Consider the following 18,358-nt stretch of genomic DNA (forward strand, 5'->3'; position numbering starts at 1 on the left):
GTTAGCCTGGTGATGGGTATTAAAGAGGGTCATTCTGCATGGAGCACTGGGTGTTAACACGCAAACAATGAATCATGGAACACTACATCAAAAACTAATGATGTAATGTAAGGTGATTAACATAACATAATAAAATTAAATTAAAAAGAAAAGGAAAAGAAAATAGCTCTATTGGTTGTTAATTGCAGGTATGAAATCATAATTCTGATTTCTGATTGCCTTCCCAAATTCTTCATCTTAAAATATTATGTATGTACCTGAACCAGATATTTAAAAAGTCAGTGGTTCTTAACATAGGTTTCAATGCTCATATTATGTATTCCTTCTGGAATAGGAGCCCTATCCTTTGTTCTGAAGGAAGAAGTCTTTAGAATGCCACAGATTATAATGGTTTGTAATTGTGTTGGCTTATTATTTATCTTCTGGATTTACTGTGGGTAAATCTAGATAAATTTAGATAAATTCTAAAATGTGTGATTCATTTTTACTATGACTTACAGGTAATGGTTTTTAAATATCTTTTATGTATTATGACTGTCATGCACCAATGGTTAATGTTGTAAAATGCCTATTCTGCATGAATATAGATAGTTTAATTATAGAAATTCAGACCAATATTTTGTTATTCTTACAATGGTGTTTTATCAAGTTCTTCTCATTTTCTCAGTGCTATTTTTATTTTATAATTGTGAATTGCCATTTTTTGTTGGATAAGTTTAAGATATTATTTACCATTACAGAATGTAGTCCTCTCCTTTAGCCTTTATAATTGTACCTAAATAATTAGGTATGTGTATATGCATTAATATAATATTGCTTTCCTTCAAATATGAAACACCCAAATGTCTAGTGCCAATTGGTGAGTACTTTGGGGTGGCAACAGAAAGATACCACTTGTTTCAGGGCTTATGTAAATACTCTGAGTGGTTTGATCATAGGGTGTTGGAACTAGGCTTTCCTGAAAATAATTTTATCTATGTGTAAACACCCTTTCTTGATTGAGGAATCCGATTCCCTTTATTCCTAAATATTTGCATACTATGGTTGAGAAGTTTTATAACTATATAAGCATTACTTTTGGCCTAATATTATGTTTTCAAGATAAAATATTCACTTTATAACTCTATTAATAGGAAACCTATGGTTCTTTATATCTTTCAGATATCTCTGTTAGAAGTATGATTAAGGAATTATCACCAAAAGAGGATATTAACAAAGAAGAATTATTCCAAACATTGATGTTGGAAAGACACAAAAGAAACGACATCAAGGATTTGGGTTTTAGAGAAGTCCAGCAAAATATGCATGAGTTTGAAAGTCAGTATACATATGATGAAACAAATTACAAAGGAGTAACCGCAGCCCATAACCAAAATTTCACTGGTAGAAGAGGTCAACGGCGTAACAAATCCTGGAATGATTTCCCTCTAAAGCAGAGTGTTTCTGTAAGAAAAAGTACTTATCAATATTACAAACATGAGAAGTCATATAAAAGGTATTTGTTAAAACTAAAAAATAACATAACCTGTGCAGGAAACAAGTATATAAAATGTTTTGAAAATGGAATTGGATTAAAGTTTCAGTTGCATCTGGCTGACCTTCAGAATTTTCAAACTGAAGAGAAAATTTATGAATATAGTCAAGTTGAGGAGTTGATCAACAGTAGTTCTGTTTCACCACTTCAAAGAATTCCTCCTAGCATCAACATGAACATCTGTAATAAATCTGGGAAACTTTTTATGCATCCTTCATTACTTACACATCAAAAAACACCTATTAGTGAAAAACCTTACAAATGTAATGATTGTGGGAAGGCTTTTAGAGAAAGCTCAAACCTCATTAGTCATCAGAGAATTCATTCTGAGCAGAGGCCTTACAAATGTAATGAGTGTGGCAAAGCCTTTACCCAGTTTGCAAAACTTACTAGACATCAGAGAATCCATACCAGAGAGAAACCATATAAATGTAATATATGTGGCAAGGGCTGTAGTCAGAATTCAAATCTTGCACGGCATCAGAAAATTCATACTGGAGAGAAACCTTACAAATGTAATGAGTGTGGCAAAGTCTTTTCTGAGTATTCAAGCCTTACTCGACATAAGAGAATCCATACTGGAGAGAAACCTTATAAATGTGATGAATGTGGGAAGACTTTTAGAGGAAGCTCGAATCTCACCAATCATCAGAGAGTTCATTCTGGGCAGAGACCTTACAAATGTAATGAGTGTGACAAATCCTTTAACCGCATATCACACCTCACTAGACACCAGAGAATCCATACTGGAGAGAAACCATATAAATGTAGTGTATGTGACAAGGTCTGTAGTCAACATTCAAATCTTATAATTCATCAGAGAGTTCATACAGGAGAGAAGCCTTACATATGTGACGAGTGTGGCAAAGCCTTTATGGAGCGTTCAAGCCTTACTCAACATAAGAGAATCCATAGTGGAGAAAAGCCTTACAAATGTAAGGAATGTGGCAAAGCCTTTAACCAGTCCTCTAACCTTGTCATACATCAGATAATTCATACTGGAGAGAAGCCTTATAAATGTAATGAGTGTGGCAAAGCCTTTAATGTGTGTTCAAGCCTTACCCGACATCAAAGAATCCATACTGGGGAGAAGCCTTATAAATGTAATGAATGTGACAAGGCCTTTACCCAATTTGCAAATCTTACTAGACATCAGAAAACGCATACTGAAAAGAAACATTGTAAACCTAATATATGTGGAAATGCTTTTATCCAAAGATCAAGCACTGGGGATTATCAGAGAATTTGTAGTGAAGAGAAACCTCACAAATGTCATGTGTGTAGCAAAACCTTTAATGTGTGTTCAAGCCTTACTCAACATCAAAGAACCCATACTGAACAGAAGCCATGTAAAAGTCATGTATTTGGTAAAGCCTGTAACCAGGGCTCAGAGTTAATTAGACACCAGAATATGCATCTTTGAAAGAAAGCACAAAAATGTAATGGGTGTGGCAAGGCTTTTATCCAAAGATCAAGCATATGTAATATTATCTCCTACTGGAGAGAAACCTTATAAATGTAATGAATGTGTTAAACTTTTATGAGATGTTCAGATGTTTACCCAAGGGGTCATGAGAGAATTCACATCAGAGAGAAAACATAAAAATGTATTGAAAATGGTAAGGCCTTTAGACAACGATCTGACCTCAGGATTCACCAAAGAATTTACATTGTAGAGAAACCTTAAAACTGTAATGAATGTGATAAATTATTTAACCATTTCTCACAATCGGCTACACATCAGATAATTCATAGTAGAGAAAACAGTCTCTTCTTCTGAAAGATTATTCAATTAAATTCTAAATAAATTTAATAATTGATAATTGATTAATTAAAAATCAAAATGATAATACCTATAATGGCTGTCAAAGTTACAAGGATCCCCATGGAAAGGTCCTGTTACCTTCATTTTATTAAATAGTTTATTTCGGGTTTCTTGAAAAGGCCAAATTACTATCAATGATTTTCATCCTGAGGTTTGAAATCTGTTGATAATATACTTTCATTACAGTCCTTTCATGTTACCATGAAGATCTCTTGGAAAGGTTTAATAAGATAAAAGGGCAGACTTCATTAGGTGATGTTCATTCATGTCCAGAATTTCCTGGAAGAACAAGAACACTGAATTTATAATCCAATATAATATAAATTTGAATGACAGCATGAGTGGCATATAAGAGATGTAAAACTATGATCTAAGTCATGATTAATGTGTTAAGGACCCTCTTCTCCAGATTTGTTGTTATGGGGCTTTTATGGTGGAGCTGAGGAGAGGGTACTGAATGTGGCTTAAACTTTCCACCGGTGACAAAGAGTACACAGCCTTTCTAATCAGCCTACATAGGTGTGAGGTAGAATGGGAGGAGGGATGGGAGACTTAAAAGCTGTTAATAGTCAAATAATAAAAATGAGGTTAGACTAATTCAACACTGAACATTTACTTTTGAAGTGTCTCACTCCTTGGTTGGGAAAGACCACAATTTTCCTCATGCTAATAACTGCATTTCCTTTGCTGCTGCACAGGTAGGATTCTTTATACAATATGTTATTGAACGTGTTTGTGAAATACTCTTTAGATAAATTGTGATATTTTTGTGGTATTTTCATGAAAATTAATGTGTAGAAGTTTTATCAGACAATAAATATGATTTAAGGATTTTACTAGGAGAGCAATTTTTTGAAGCCTAGAAAAATCTAAATTTGAGATTATGGTAACAAGCCTTATGGTTCATGGTTCTTTTTCAACTGTGTTGGAAATTCATTTTAATTTTCTTATAAAATTTTTCCTTACCACTTTTCCCTCCACACGTTTTAAATCAATTTTTATATATGTAATTTACATTTCATCCCTTTAGTCAGTAAAAAATTTGGAGGCTGTATGACAAAGGGGTGGTTTTGAAACTTCTGTAACATAAAAATGGGAGGTACAAAATAAGTGCTTTGTGAATGTAAAGAAAGAGGGTCCTTTATGTCTTTAGTTCAGTGTTAATAACTGCAGTGGTACAAGATGAACTGACATCTTGAAATGTGAAGGCAGGAGACCTAAATGCTTCCCTGAAAGTCACACTGGAATTTTGGTTAAAAATATGCTCATTTCACCAGAAAAGTATATAAAATTCATTCTTTTCCTGCCATTATAATTGCTATCATCATCACTTCTGCAGTGGAGATTGGGCCCTATATCTCCAAGGTCTTGAGGCCAGAGTCAGTCTGTCAGAATGTTTTCCTGAATTCAATGTAAATACATTAGATATTTGTTCATTTTATTTATATATAATTCACATGCCATAAAATTGATAACAGTGTACAATTAAGTGGCTTTTTGTTTATTCACAATTTTGTAAAACCTATCAGTACTAACTCCAGAACAATTTCATCACCCTACAAAAAACCCCATACTCTAACACTCCACACCCCCACCCCTTGGAAACCAGCACTGTAATTTCTATGTTTGTCCCAATTCTGGGCATTTCATATAAATGAAATCATACAATGTGTGGCCTCTTGTGTCTACCTTTTGTATATGGTATGAGGTAGGGGTCCAACTTCATTCTTTTCCATGTAGATTTCCAGTTGTCCCATCTATTCAATATTTTTAAGCATCAGAGTTCCTTTACTAGATTTTAAAATATCAAAATTGCTCTTTCATTGGGATGAATTGATAGGACCAGTGGGCCATGGAACCAATACAGTCATGCTGGTTGAGATTTTTAGACTTTGAAAATACAGAAATAGTAATATTCTGAGGTATTGTAACAATCTGTGTTTGGTCAGGAGAACATATACATACAATTATATAAGAGTAAGAATTATATAAATTAAGTCAAGAGTTTATAAGGAGTTTGAGCAGTGAAATGTATGAAAGACTGGTGGATCATAGAGTAAGTCACTGATAACTACATCCTAAAGCCCCATGGTGGGTGGAGAAGCCAAAGATCATGCATATGTTTGAGAAGTTACTGCCTCTGGTTGCCTTAAATATGTAGTTAGAGCTGGTGAGAAGGTCTGCAAAATCTTTATCTGGTCACTGGTTTCTCCTGAGATTAACATTTTCTGCTTCACTTTTGCCTTCCAAATTCCATATAGGTTTTTCTCATTGGCAAACTTCAGTGAGAATCATACAGCATTTAAAAGCAAAAGTATGGACCACAGCAGACTGGGACAAGGGATGATGGGACAAGCATTAGAAAGACCAAACGCATGGGGAGAGACTGAGGAGAAAAAAATGTGTGTGGAATAAAGTCCACAGATACTGGAGAATAAAGTACCTGAGAAAACCATAAGCTATTTCATCTGGCTCTGCACACACAGAAAGTGAAGGTAAAGACAGAGTGTTAAATGGAGTGTCACAACTAAGAGCAAATCTGCAAACAAATGGAAAATAATCTGTTTTCTTTTCCTCCTCTTTTTCTTTTCCTCTTTTCTTTCTTTTAGCTCTAGGCATTTGGTGAAATTTCTGTCAAACCACAATATGATAACTAAGCTAATGGAAGAGAGACTACATTTATCACACATGATAATGAAGACAGCCTTTACAAAATTTGTTTGGAAAAGTCACTAAACAAATTATAACCCACAACAGTCAGCAAAAACAAACCCTAAAGAAGAAGGAGAATCTGATTTCTAGAGTTCCTCATTATATTTTAAAAGCAAGTTTTCAACAAAATTGTGAGGAATGCAAAGAAACAAAAGTATGGCTCAGTCACAGAGAAGAAAAAGAAGGAGGAGAAGAAAGAAATTAAGAGAAACTGTTTTGAGGATGCGCAGACTTTGGATTTCAAACTGAAATGAGAATGAAATTAGTAATATGAAAATAGAAAACACTGGTAAAGTATATAGTCAAATTCATAATACTTTATGAAAGGACAAAAGAAAAAAAATATATGCATATATATACACATATATATATACGCACACACACAATGTTTATTAATGCACTTACAATGTAAAAAGAGTGACATCGAAAACAAAATGTTGGGAATAAAGAATAAAGTTCTTTTCTAAAAAAATTTTTCATTTTTTAAGTAATCTCTACACCTACTGTGGGCCTTGAACTCACAACCCTGAGATTGAGAGTTGCATGTTCTATCGACTGAGCCAACCAGGTGCCCCAAATAGTAAAGTTTTACGTGCAATCAAATTTAAGTTATCAGCATAAAATAGACTTTGATCTATGAGATGGTTTATGTAAGCCTTGTGATAACAACAAAGCAAAACCCTACAATACATACACATAAAAAGAAAAGGAAATTAAGACATACCACTATAGGAAATTATCAATTCCTAAAGGAAGTCAGAAGGAGGAAAAAGAGGAATAAGGGAACTACAAATTAGCCAGAAAAGCAATTGGTAAGATGGCATCACTAAGCCCTTACCTATCAATAATTAGTCTGAATGTAAATGAATGAATTATCCAATTGACATACAGTGACTGGATGGCTTTAAAAAAAAAAAAAAAGACTCTCCCTTTGCAACCCTGTTGGGACCCCTCTCACTATTGAGAGCTTTTTCTGTATCTTCACTTAATAAACTACTATCACTTTACTCAAAAAAACAAAAACAAAAAACACTCAAGTGAATGCTGCTGACAAAAGAGTTGAGATTTAAGGATACACATAGCCTCAAAGTGTGGGGATGGAAAGAGATATTCCATGCAAATGGAAACCAAAAGAAAGCAGGAGTCGCTCTAGTTATATGAGATACAATAAACTTCAAGTCCAAAGCTGTAACAAGACAAGGTGATTATATAATAAAAAGGGATCGATTCATCAAGAGGATATAACAATTGTAAACATATATACACCTAACACTGGAGTACCTAAATATATCAAGCAAATACTAACAGATCTAAAGGCAATAATAAATAGCAGTAAGTGTAGGGAACTTCAATACCCTACTTGCAACAATGGCTAGAATATTTTGACAGAAAATCAACACAAAAACATTGGACTTGAGCTATTCTTCAGACCAAAAGGACCTAACAGACATATGCAGATTATTTCATACAACAGAACCAGAATATGCATTCTTCTCAAGCACACACACAACATTGCCCAGGATAGGTCCTATGTTAGGTCTACAAAATGCATCTTAGTAAATATAAGATTGAAATCATACCAATTATCTTTTCTGGACACAATAGTATGAAACAAATGATAACAGGATTAAAAATGGAAAGGTCACAAATATGTGGAAATTAACACACTACTCAACAACTGAGGAGTCAAAGAAGAAATCAAAAGAGAAACAATATTCTGAAACAAATGAAAATAGAAACACACCCTGACAAAACTTATGGGATGGATCAGAAGAAATTCTAAGAGGAATGTTGATAACAATACCTACATTAAGGAAAAAAAATTTCAAACTTCACCCCTCAAGGCACATCTTCTTTTTCTTGTGCTAACCCCAAGTTAGCAGAAGGAAAGAAATAACAGTGATCAGCACAGAAATAAATGAAATAGGAAAAAACAATAGAAAAGATTAAGGGAACTGAAGACTACTTTTTAAAAGTTTTAAAATTCCAGTTAGTTAACACAGTGTTATATTTGCTTCAGGTGTACAATATAGTGTTTCAACACTTTCATACATCACCCTGTGTTCACCACAAGGGCACTCCTTAAACCCCATCACCTACCTAACCCATCCCTCCCACCCTCCTCCCCTCTGGTAATCATCAGCTTGTTCTCTATAATGAAGAGTCTGTTTCTCTGTTTGTCCCCTCCTCCCCTCCTTTTTCCCTTTGCTCATTTGTTTTGTTTCTAAATCCCCCATATGAGTGAAATCATAAGTTATTTATCTTTGAGTTACTTTGCTTAGCATTATACTCTCTACGTCCATCCATGTCATTGGAAATGGCAAGATTTCATTCTTTTTATGGCTGAATAATTCAAGGTACATATATACCACACTCCATGTATCAATCGACACTTGGGCTGCTTCCATATCTTGGCTATTGTAATTAATGCTGCTATAACCATAGGAGGGCTTGTATCCCTTTGAATTAATGTTTTTGTATTCTTTGGGTAAATATTCAGTAGTGTGATTGCTGGATCATTAGGTATTTCTATTTTTAACTTTTTGAGGAATCTCCATATTGTTTTCCACAGTGGCTGCACCAGTTTGCATTCCCACCACCAACCGTGCACAAGGGTTCCTTTTTCTCCAAGTCCTTGCCAACACGTGTTTCTTGTGTTGTTAATTTTAGACATTCTCACAAATGTGAGGCGATATCTCATTGTAGTTTTGATTTGCATTTCCCTGATGGTAAGTGATGATGAACATCTTTTCATGTATCTCTTGGCCATCTGGATGTCTTCTTTAGAGAAATGTCTATTCATGTCTTCTCATTTTTAAATTGGATTGGTTGTTTTTTGGGTGTTGAGTTTTATAAGTTCTTTATATATTTTAGATACTAGCCCTTTACCAGATATGTCATTTGCAAATATCTTCTCCCATTCTGTAGGGTGCCTTTGAGTTTTTGTTGACTGTTTTCTTCTCTGTGCAGAAGCTTTTTATTTTGATGAAGTCCCATTTGTTTATTTTTCCTTTTGTTCCCTTGCCTCAAGAGACATATCTAGGAAAAAGTGCAATGGCCAGTGTGGAAGAGGTTACTGCCTGTGTTATATTCTAGGATTTTTACAGTTTCAGGTCTCATAGTGATTTTTATAGTTTCAGATCTCATATTTAGTGACCACATAATTATGGGTTTATTTCTGGACTTTCTATTCTGTTCCATTGAGTTATGTGAATATTTTTGTGCCAGTACCATACTGTTTTCATTACTACAGCTTTGTAATATAACTTGAAGTCCAGAATTGTGATGACTCCAGCTTTGCTTTTCTTTTTCAAAATTGTTTTGGCTCTTCAGGGTCTTCTGCAGTTCCATACAAATTTTAGAATTGTTTGCTCTAGTTCTGTGAAAAATGATGCTGGTATTTTGACAAGGATTGCATTAAATGTGTAGATTGCTTAGGGTAGTATAGACATTTTAACAATATTTGTTCTTCCAATCCCTTAGCATGAAATGTCTTTTCTTCCTCCCTCCTTCCCTCCCTCCCTCTCTCCCTCTTTCTTTCTTTCTTTCTTCCTTTTTTTCTTCTTTCTTTTTTTTCCTTTCTTTCTTTCTTTCTTCCTTTCTTCCTTCCTTCCTTCCTTTCTTTCTTTCTTCTCCCCCCCCCTTTTTTTTGTCTTTCCATTTGTTTTTGTCATCTTCAGTTTCTTTCATCAGTGTTTTATAACTTTCAGAGTACAGGTCTTAACAGAAATTTCACCTCTTTGGTTAGGCTTATTCCTAGGTATTTTATTATTTTGGGTTCAATTGTAAATGGGATTGTTTTCTTAATTTCTCTTTCTCCTGCTTCATTATTGGTGTAGAGGAATACAACAGATTTCTGTACATTGATTTTTGTATCCTGCAACTTTACTGAATGTGTTTATCAGTTCTAGCAGTTTTTTGGTGGAATCTTTGTATTCTCTATCTAAAGTATGTCATCTGCAAATAGTGAAAGTTTTACTTCTTCCTTACCAATTTGGATGCCTTTTATTTTTGTTGTTGTTGTTGTTGTCTGATTGTTGTGGCTAGGATTTCCAATACTATGTTGAATAAAAGTGGTGAGAGTGTACATCTTTGTCTTGTTCCTGACCTTAGGGGTCTCAATTTTGCCCCATTGAGGATGATGTTAGCTGTGGGTTTTTCTTATAAGGCCTTTGTTATGTTGAGATATATTCCCTCTAAACCTATTTTGTTGAGGGTTTTTTTTTTGTCATGAATGGATGTTGTACTTTGTCAAATGCTTTTTCTTCATCTATTGAAATAATCATATGGTTCTTATCCTTTCCCTTATTGATGTGATGTATCACATTGATTTGCAAATATTGAACCACCCTTGCAACCCAGGAGTAAATCCCGCTTGATCATGGTGTATGATTCTTTGAATTTGGTTGAATTTGGTTTGCTAGTATTTATTTAGGTTTTTTGCACCTATGTTCATCATGGATATTGGCCTGTAGTTCTCTTTTTTTTTTTTTTTTTTAGTGGTGTCTTTATCTTATTTTGGTATCATGATAATAGTGGCCTCATAGATTGATTTTGGAAGTTTTCCTTCCTTTTCCTTTTTTTGGAAAAGTTTGAGAAGAGTAGGTATTAACTCTTCTTTAAATGTTTGGTAGAATTCACCTGTGAAGCCATCTGGCCTGGACTGGAGAGTTTTTTGATTACTGATTCAGTTTCTTTGCTGGTTGTCAGTCTGTTCATTTTTAATGTATTCCTCTCTCCAGTTTTGGAAGTTTATGTTCTAGGATTTTATCCATTTCTTCTGTCCAATTTGTTGGCATATGGTATTTCATAATATTCTCTTATAAATGTTTGTATTTCTGTGGTGTTGGTTGTTATTTCTCCCTCTTGTTTGTGATTTTATTTATTTGAATCCTCTTTTCTTTTCTTCTTGGTAAGTCTGGCTAGAGGTTTATCAATTTTATTGATTTTTTTTTTTTTCAAAGAACCAGCTCCTGGTCTCATTGATCTGTTGTTTTTTTAGTTTCTGTATCATTTATTTCTACCCTGTTCTTTACTATTTCCTTCCTTCTGCTGCTTTTAGGTTTTGTTTTTCTTTTTTTGGCTCTTTTAGGTATAATATTAGGTTGTTTATTTCAGATTTTTCTTGCTTCTTGAGGCACTCCTGTATTTCTATAAACTTCTCACTTAGAACCACTTTTGCTGTAACCCATAGGTTTTGGACTTTGTGGTTTCATTTTCATTTATTTCCACATACTTTTTAAATTTTTTTCTTTTATTTCCTGGTTGACCCATTCATTATTTAGTAACATGTTGTTTAACCTCTGTGTATTTGTCATATTTCCACATTTTCTTGTGGTTGACTTCTAGTTTCATAGCATTGTGGTCAGAAAATATGTATGGTATGAATTTGATCTTAAATTTGTTGAGGCTTGTTTTGTGGGCCAGTATATGACCTATTCTGGAGAATGTTCTGTATGCACTTGAAAAGAATGTGTATTTGCTATTTTAGGATGGAATGTTCTGAATACATCTGTTAAATCCATCTGTTCCAGTGTGTCATTCAAAGCCATTGTTTTCTTGTTGGCTTTCTGTTTAGGTTATCTGTCCATTGATGTAAGGGGGGTGTTAAAGTCCCCTACTATAATTGTATTATCAATTAGTTCCTTTATTTTTGTAATTAACTGTTTTATGTATTTGAATGCTTCTATGTTGGATGCATAAATATTTAAAATTACTATATTTTCTTGTTGGTTTGTCCTCTTTATTATTAAAGACTGGCTTTTTGAACAAATAAACATAATTGACAGAACTTAAGCTACATTAGGAAAAAAGACTCAATCACATGAAAGAGGAAACATTACAGCAGATAACATAGAAATACAAAGGATCATATGAAAGTATGAACAGTCCAACACATTAGATAACCTAAAAAAAATACCTAGAAATATACAATCTACAAAGCCTAAATCACAAATAAAATCTAAACAGACTAATGACAAGTAAGGACATGGAATCAGTTATCAAAATCTCCCAACCAAAAAATAAGCCATTGGCCTGGAGGGGGCAGGGGGCAGGGTTTGGTTTTCTCACTACCCCTCTAATATTCCAGGAGTTTTTCATGTGCTTGCGCAAGGGAAACTTTTCTTGTATAGTTGCACACAAAGATTTCATTTCTGGTTTTTCCTAGACCATGCTCTAATTTGCCTGTTTCAATCCATTGCAAAAGGGGAAAACCTTTCTGATGGTTGGATCTGTCAGAATTTGTCACAGAAATTGTGATCTGTTCACTATGTTGAAGACCAGTTGGTTTTACCTGTAACCAATTTCCCTTTAGTCCCAAATGCTACTACTGATTATACTTACAAGCCTATGGGTGTTACCTATGAAATTTCATTGCTACAACCAGGGGTTCTCATAGCTTGATTCCATCTTTCCCCAGTTATAACCATACAGGCTGAACTAAACATCACCATTTTTGTCAGTTGTATGACCCCTGCTCCTCCATGTCCTTTTCCTTATGTAAATATGATCTGCTTCCCTGTATCCAAGGAAAATACATATGGGATAACTCCCTTTTCAAGGTTTTTAGAAAGGACCCCTTTAGGATGAAATGGCCTCTCACAAAATTTCATACTATCATAAAAATGGGGTTATCATTCTGCACCTCATCCTATTTTGTGTAATAATTTTAAAACTGTGTGCCTATTTCCTGTCAAAATTTTGCAAAAATGGTATAATAAAGATGGTATAATAAAGATGCAGGGACTGTCAATGCTATACACAGGCATATACTTTAAAGTTCCTAGGCAAGTTCACTGTCACTGTTATTAATCCACATTTTTAATGTTACTTTTTACAAATACAACATGTATTCATTTTTTGAACTATATTCATTTTAGGGTCTCCTAATAGGTAATGACAATATTGAAATTTATCTGAGCATGGAATCCTGGAAAACAGTATGGTTAAGAAATTCCCCAATGCTTTCTGTTCCAGGGAACAGCTTACAGCAAAAAACACCCTTTCTGGGCACCTGGGTGGCTCAGTTGGTTAAGCGACTGCCTTCGGCTCAGGTCATGATCCTGGAGTCCCAGGATCGAGTCCCGCATCGGGCTCCCTGCTCAGCAGGGAGTCTGCTTCTCCCTCTGACCCTCCTCCCTCTCATGCTCTCTGTCTCTCATTGTCTCTCTCGCAAATAAATAAAATCTTTAAAAAAAAAAAAAACACCCTTTCTTATATTACTTGGTAGGACTTATAGTCCATAGTTTACTTGGAAAAAAGCCAGGCACAAATTTTTGAAATTCCCATGTTTTTTGTCTTATAAATAATTAGGTGAACTGATTGTCCCTACTGATCAACCAGAATTTAATACCTGTAACATGACTTAATCAAATGTTAAGTTTCTCTCCTTCTCCCAAGGTCCCTGAACATTGGTCCATCCTTAAGCATTGTAATTAGGAAAAACCCTTCCTGCTAATAGCCCCTGAAAAGAGAGGGCTGACCTCAGGGTAAAATATTCCCTGATCAGTGTACCTGGGTGGCTCAGTCAGTTAAGTGTCCGACTTGCGATTTCGGTGTAGGTCATGATCTCATGGGTTGTGGGATCAAACCCCCCATGGCTCTGCATCAGGCCCTGCTTCAGGCTCTGCACTCATCAGGGAGTCTGCTTGGGATTCTCTCTCTTCCTCTCCCTCTGTCCCTCTCCCCACTCTCTCTCTATAATAAATACAAATCTTTTCCCTGATCAACTATAGGTTGCTGCTCATATGCTACCACATTTCTTCTTGCTAGTGTTGTTTACTCCTTTTTAGAAAAGAAAAGCTTTTCTTCTGTCTGACCTTGAGACCTGTGTACATTTTGTGATCAGAGAAATTTCTCTTTGCAAGAATGTTTTGTATATGTCTCTCCTTATCTAAGTCTAGATTTTTAATTTTTTTTTAAAAGATTTTATTTATGGGCGCCTGGGTGGCTCAGTTGGTTAAGCGATTGCCTTCAGCTCAGGTCGTGATCCTGGAGTCTCAGAACCGAGTCCCGCATCAGACTCCCTGCTCCACGGAGAGTCAGCTTCTCCCTCTGACCCTCGCCCCGTCACGCTCTTTCTCTCTCATTCTCTCTCTCAAATAAATAAAATCTTTAAAAAAAAAGATTTTATTTGTTCATTTGACAGAGAGAGACACAGCGAGGGAGAGAACACGAGCAGGGGTAGTGGAAGAGGAAGAAGCAGGCTTCCCGCTGAGCAGGGGGCTGGATGTGGGGCCCAATCCCAGGACCCTGGGATCATGACCTCAGCTGAAGGCAGATGCTTAATGACTGAGCCACCCAGGTGCCCCTAGATTTTTAAATTTTGATAGTGATAAATATCGTATGTCCCATGTGTGCTTAAAAAATGTATACTCTGTTTTTGTGATAGAGTTTAATTTTTAGTTCACCTAGTTAAACTAGTAAAATTTGAAGTCTAATGATTTTGAAATCTTCAATCTTTAATAATTTGCATCTGTTTTATAATGATATAACAGGACGACACATATCAATGTCTTCCTGTGACTGAGGAAATATTCTTTTTCCCCCTGTGAATGTGTTCATTTTGCTGACTTATAAATTTTATAAGCAACAAAATTCCCCATAAACAAAATGGGTTCATGACTTTCACCTATAATTGGCTTCCCCCCAATTAAGAGTTTGATGAAAGTTCCACAATGTCTGGGGTTTGATGGAAGTTTGCTTGTGAACATGGGAGTCCATGCTGAAACCAACATGGATGGTTGACAATATTACATAGTACAGCTAATCTCTATAATCTACCTTCTGCAAGATCCCCAAATCTATCCCCAACACTATTTTTTTTTAATGTGCAGGAAACAAATTCATGGAATGATATGACAATATGATTGGATTCTCTTTTCAGTTATATCTGGGTGACTTACATTTAAAAACAAGGATGCACGGGCTCTCTGCTCTGCCGGGAGCCTGCTTCTCCCTCTCCCACTCCCCCTGCTTGTGTTCCCTTTCTCTCTGTCTCTCTCTGTCAAATAAATAAATAAAATCTTTAAAAAAAATAATAATAAAAACAAGGATGCACATTATAAATGTAATCAAGTAAAGAAATACGTCAAAATGGTTCCTTACTGTCACAACCTGAAAGAATTCTTCCTAGTGTCAAAACCAACATTTGCATAAAGGTTCTTTATTGATAACAAAATATCACAGTTATTAGAAAAAAAACTGCAAAAGTAATTAACTTGCAAAGCCTTTAGGATGAATTTTCACTAAACAGACATTCATACCGGGGAGATCTTAAAATTATACTGAATGGGCACTATATTTAAGCAAGAGTAAAGCATTACTAAAAATCAGTAAATAACTACCTCAGAGAAATCTTAAAATGTAATATACATGGCAATGTTTTCATCCAAAATTCAATCTTTGTGGGATCATCACAATGTTAATTTTGGAATGAAAACTTAAGATTTTATGAGTAATAATAACTCAAATTTTAGTAAATGCTAAGGAATTCAAATGTAATGAACATCAAGACTATAAACATTACTTTAAAGCTTATGAAATGCCACATAATGTATATGGCAATGAAACCTTATGAATTTAATATATTAAAAGTCTTTTTATACAAAATGAAATAGAAAAAGAACAAAGTGCTAAAATATAAAATAATTTTTTAATGAAAAGACATTATTTACTTTGGATAAAAGTAAAGTGAATTTGGCAGAAGATATCCAGGTGGCCAAGAGACACATGAAAAGATGTTCATCATCACTTACCATCAGGGAAATGCAAATCAAAGCTACAATGAGATATTACCTCACACCTGTGAGAATGTCTAAAATCAACAACACAAGAAACAACAAGTGTTGGCAAGGACTTGGAGAAAAAGGAACCCTTGCACACTATTGTTGGTGGGAATGCAAACTGGTGCAGCCACTGTGGAAACAGTATGGAGATTCCTCAAAAAGTTAAAAATAGAACTACCTAACGATCCAGCAATCACACTACTGAGTATTTACCCAAAGAATACAAAAACACTAATTCAAAGGGATACATGTACCCATATGATTAAAGCAGCATTATTTACAATAGCCAAGATATGGCAGCAGCACAAGTATCCATTGAGAATTGAATGAATAAAGAAGATGTGAGATATATATATATAAAATATATAATTAAAAATATGTAATACATATTGATTTATATACACACACAATGGAATATTATTCAGCCATAAAAAAGAGTGAAATCTTGCCATAATATAATTATTTATATTAATTATATTATAAATATAACATAATTATAAAATAATATATATAATTATATATAATATGCTATAATATATAACATAATACTAAACTATAGCTACATATAGTTATATATAACATATACTAATATAAACTAACATATACTAATATATTTGCTAATATAATACTAATATATATACTTATATACCAATATATGTACTAATATAACATAATACTAATATATAGACTAATAATACAATACTAATATATATACTAATATATACTAATTATATATACTAATAAAACTATATATAATATAAAATATATATACTAATATAACTATATATAAGTAAAGTGAATTTGAAATTATGTTTAGAAATAATGTTTAGAAATGCATTATGATGTCACAAAGGTTTACTTGAGAGTAATTTGAGTTTATCAGTCACCTCAAGTGTGGAATGTGTTGATAAATATAAAGAACAACTTGAGTTAGATCTACCTTTTAAACCAGTAGTTGGTGACCTAAATCTATCCCTCATCTCCCACACTCCAGGTCTTATGCCTGTGAACGTCTCTGAAAATGAGTACATGATTGAGTACATGGTTAATGGGGATAGAAATGGAAATTACGTTCTGAAAAATGTTGGTAAATAATGGTACATTTAGCATAGTTTTGCATTTCACATTTCAGTTTGCATATGCTGCACAGACAGGTGCATTCCTTGCTTGCTTAAATTGCTTAAATTCTAATGCAGGAGATAGTCCAGCCATGATCCCACATAACTCCCCATGGAGGACCTGATCCCAGACCACCGATTCCAGCTCACCTCTCCCAAGACATGCATCTCTATCTCTTCATTAAAAGAGGTTTTTTTAAATTAAGTTTTTAATTTTAATTCCAATATAGTTAACATTCAGTGTTATATTGAGGTGTACAATATAGTGATTTGACAACCCTATAAATTACTCATGATAGGTTTAGTCTTAATCCCCATCACCTATTTTTCCCATCCCCCACCACTACCTCCTTGCTGGTAACCATTAATTTTTCTCTGTAGTTAAGAGTTTGTGTTTTTGTTCCTTTTTTTCTTTGTTTTGCTTTGTTTCTTAAATTCCACATATGAGTGAAATCATATGGTATTTGTCTTTCTCTGGCTGACTTATTTCACTTAGCATTATCCCATCTAGTTCCATCCATGCTGTGCATGCTTGCAATGGCAGGATTTCACTCTATTTTATGGCTGAGTAATATTCCGTATATATATATTATATATATATAACATCTTCTCATCCAATCATCAGTCGATGGACACTTCTTTGCTTCAATAACTTGGTTATTATAAACAATGCTACAATAAACATATGGGTGCATATATCCTTTTGAATTAGTGTTTACCTATTCTTTGGGTAAATACCCACTAGTTCGATTACTGGGTAGTAAGGTACTTCTATTTTGGAGTAAATCCATACTGTCTTCTACAGTGTCTGCACCAGTTTGCATTCCCATAAACGGTACAGGAGGGTTCCTTTTTCTCCACATCCTTGCCAAAAGTTGTTTCTTGTTCTCACAACAGTTTTTTTTTTTTTTAAGATTTTATTTATTTATTTGACAGAGACAGAGACAGCGAGAGCAGGAACACAAGCAGCGGGAGTGGGAGAGGGAGACACAGGCTTCCCGCCGAGGAGGGAGCCCGATGTGGGGCTCGATCCCAGGACTTTGGGATCATGACCTGAGCCAAAGGCAGACGCTTAATGACTGAGCCACCCAGGCGCCCCTCACAACAGTTTTTGAGGAAAGCCACTTTCACCCTTAAAATGTAACCATGTTAACTTTCAACACACGTGTCCTGCACAACGCCAATCTTTTTTTTTTATTCTTATGTTAATCCCCATACATTACATCATTAGTTTTAGATGAAGTGTTCCATGATTCATTGTTTGTGCATAACACCCAGTGCTCCATGCAGAATGTGCCCTCCTCAATACCCACCACCAGGCTAACCCATCCTCCCACCCCCCTCCCCTCTAGAACCCTCAGTTTGTTTTTCAGAGTCCATC

The 18,358-nt window shown here is 34.6% G+C and overlaps 1 protein-coding gene and 1 long non-coding RNA gene across 9 annotated transcripts in view; one reads left to right on the top strand and one right to left on the bottom strand.

Annotated features, from left to right (window-relative positions):
* LOC102747327 (zinc finger protein 677) overlaps positions 1–9,515 on the top strand; it is a 20,078-nt gene extending 10,563 nt beyond the window's left edge. For 6 of the 8 annotated variants that reach the window (XM_081807657.1, XM_031017322.2, XM_081807659.1 and 3 more), the window contains one exon: positions 1,162–4,195. In XM_081807657.1, the coding sequence (XP_081663783.1) occupies positions 1,162–2,957 (1,796 nt within the window). In that variant the 3' untranslated portion in view covers positions 2,958–4,195. Of the gene's footprint in view, positions 1–1,161; positions 4,196–5,620; positions 5,855–5,968 lie in introns of those variants that run through there. The other 2 variants (XM_081807658.1, XM_081807655.1) reach the window with 2 other exon arrangements.
* The window catches only part of LOC145717681 (uncharacterized), a 281,227-nt gene that overhangs the window by 169,398 nt on the left and 93,471 nt on the right, over positions 1–18,358 (bottom strand). The gene's annotated exons all lie outside the window — the stretch shown is intronic.

The sequence above is a fragment of the Leptonychotes weddellii genome, chromosome 16 (assembly GCF_054177405.1).
Source record: "Leptonychotes weddellii isolate Sample4059 chromosome 16, ASM5417740v2, whole genome shotgun sequence".
NCBI lineage: Eukaryota > Metazoa > Chordata > Mammalia > Carnivora > Phocidae > Leptonychotes > Leptonychotes weddellii.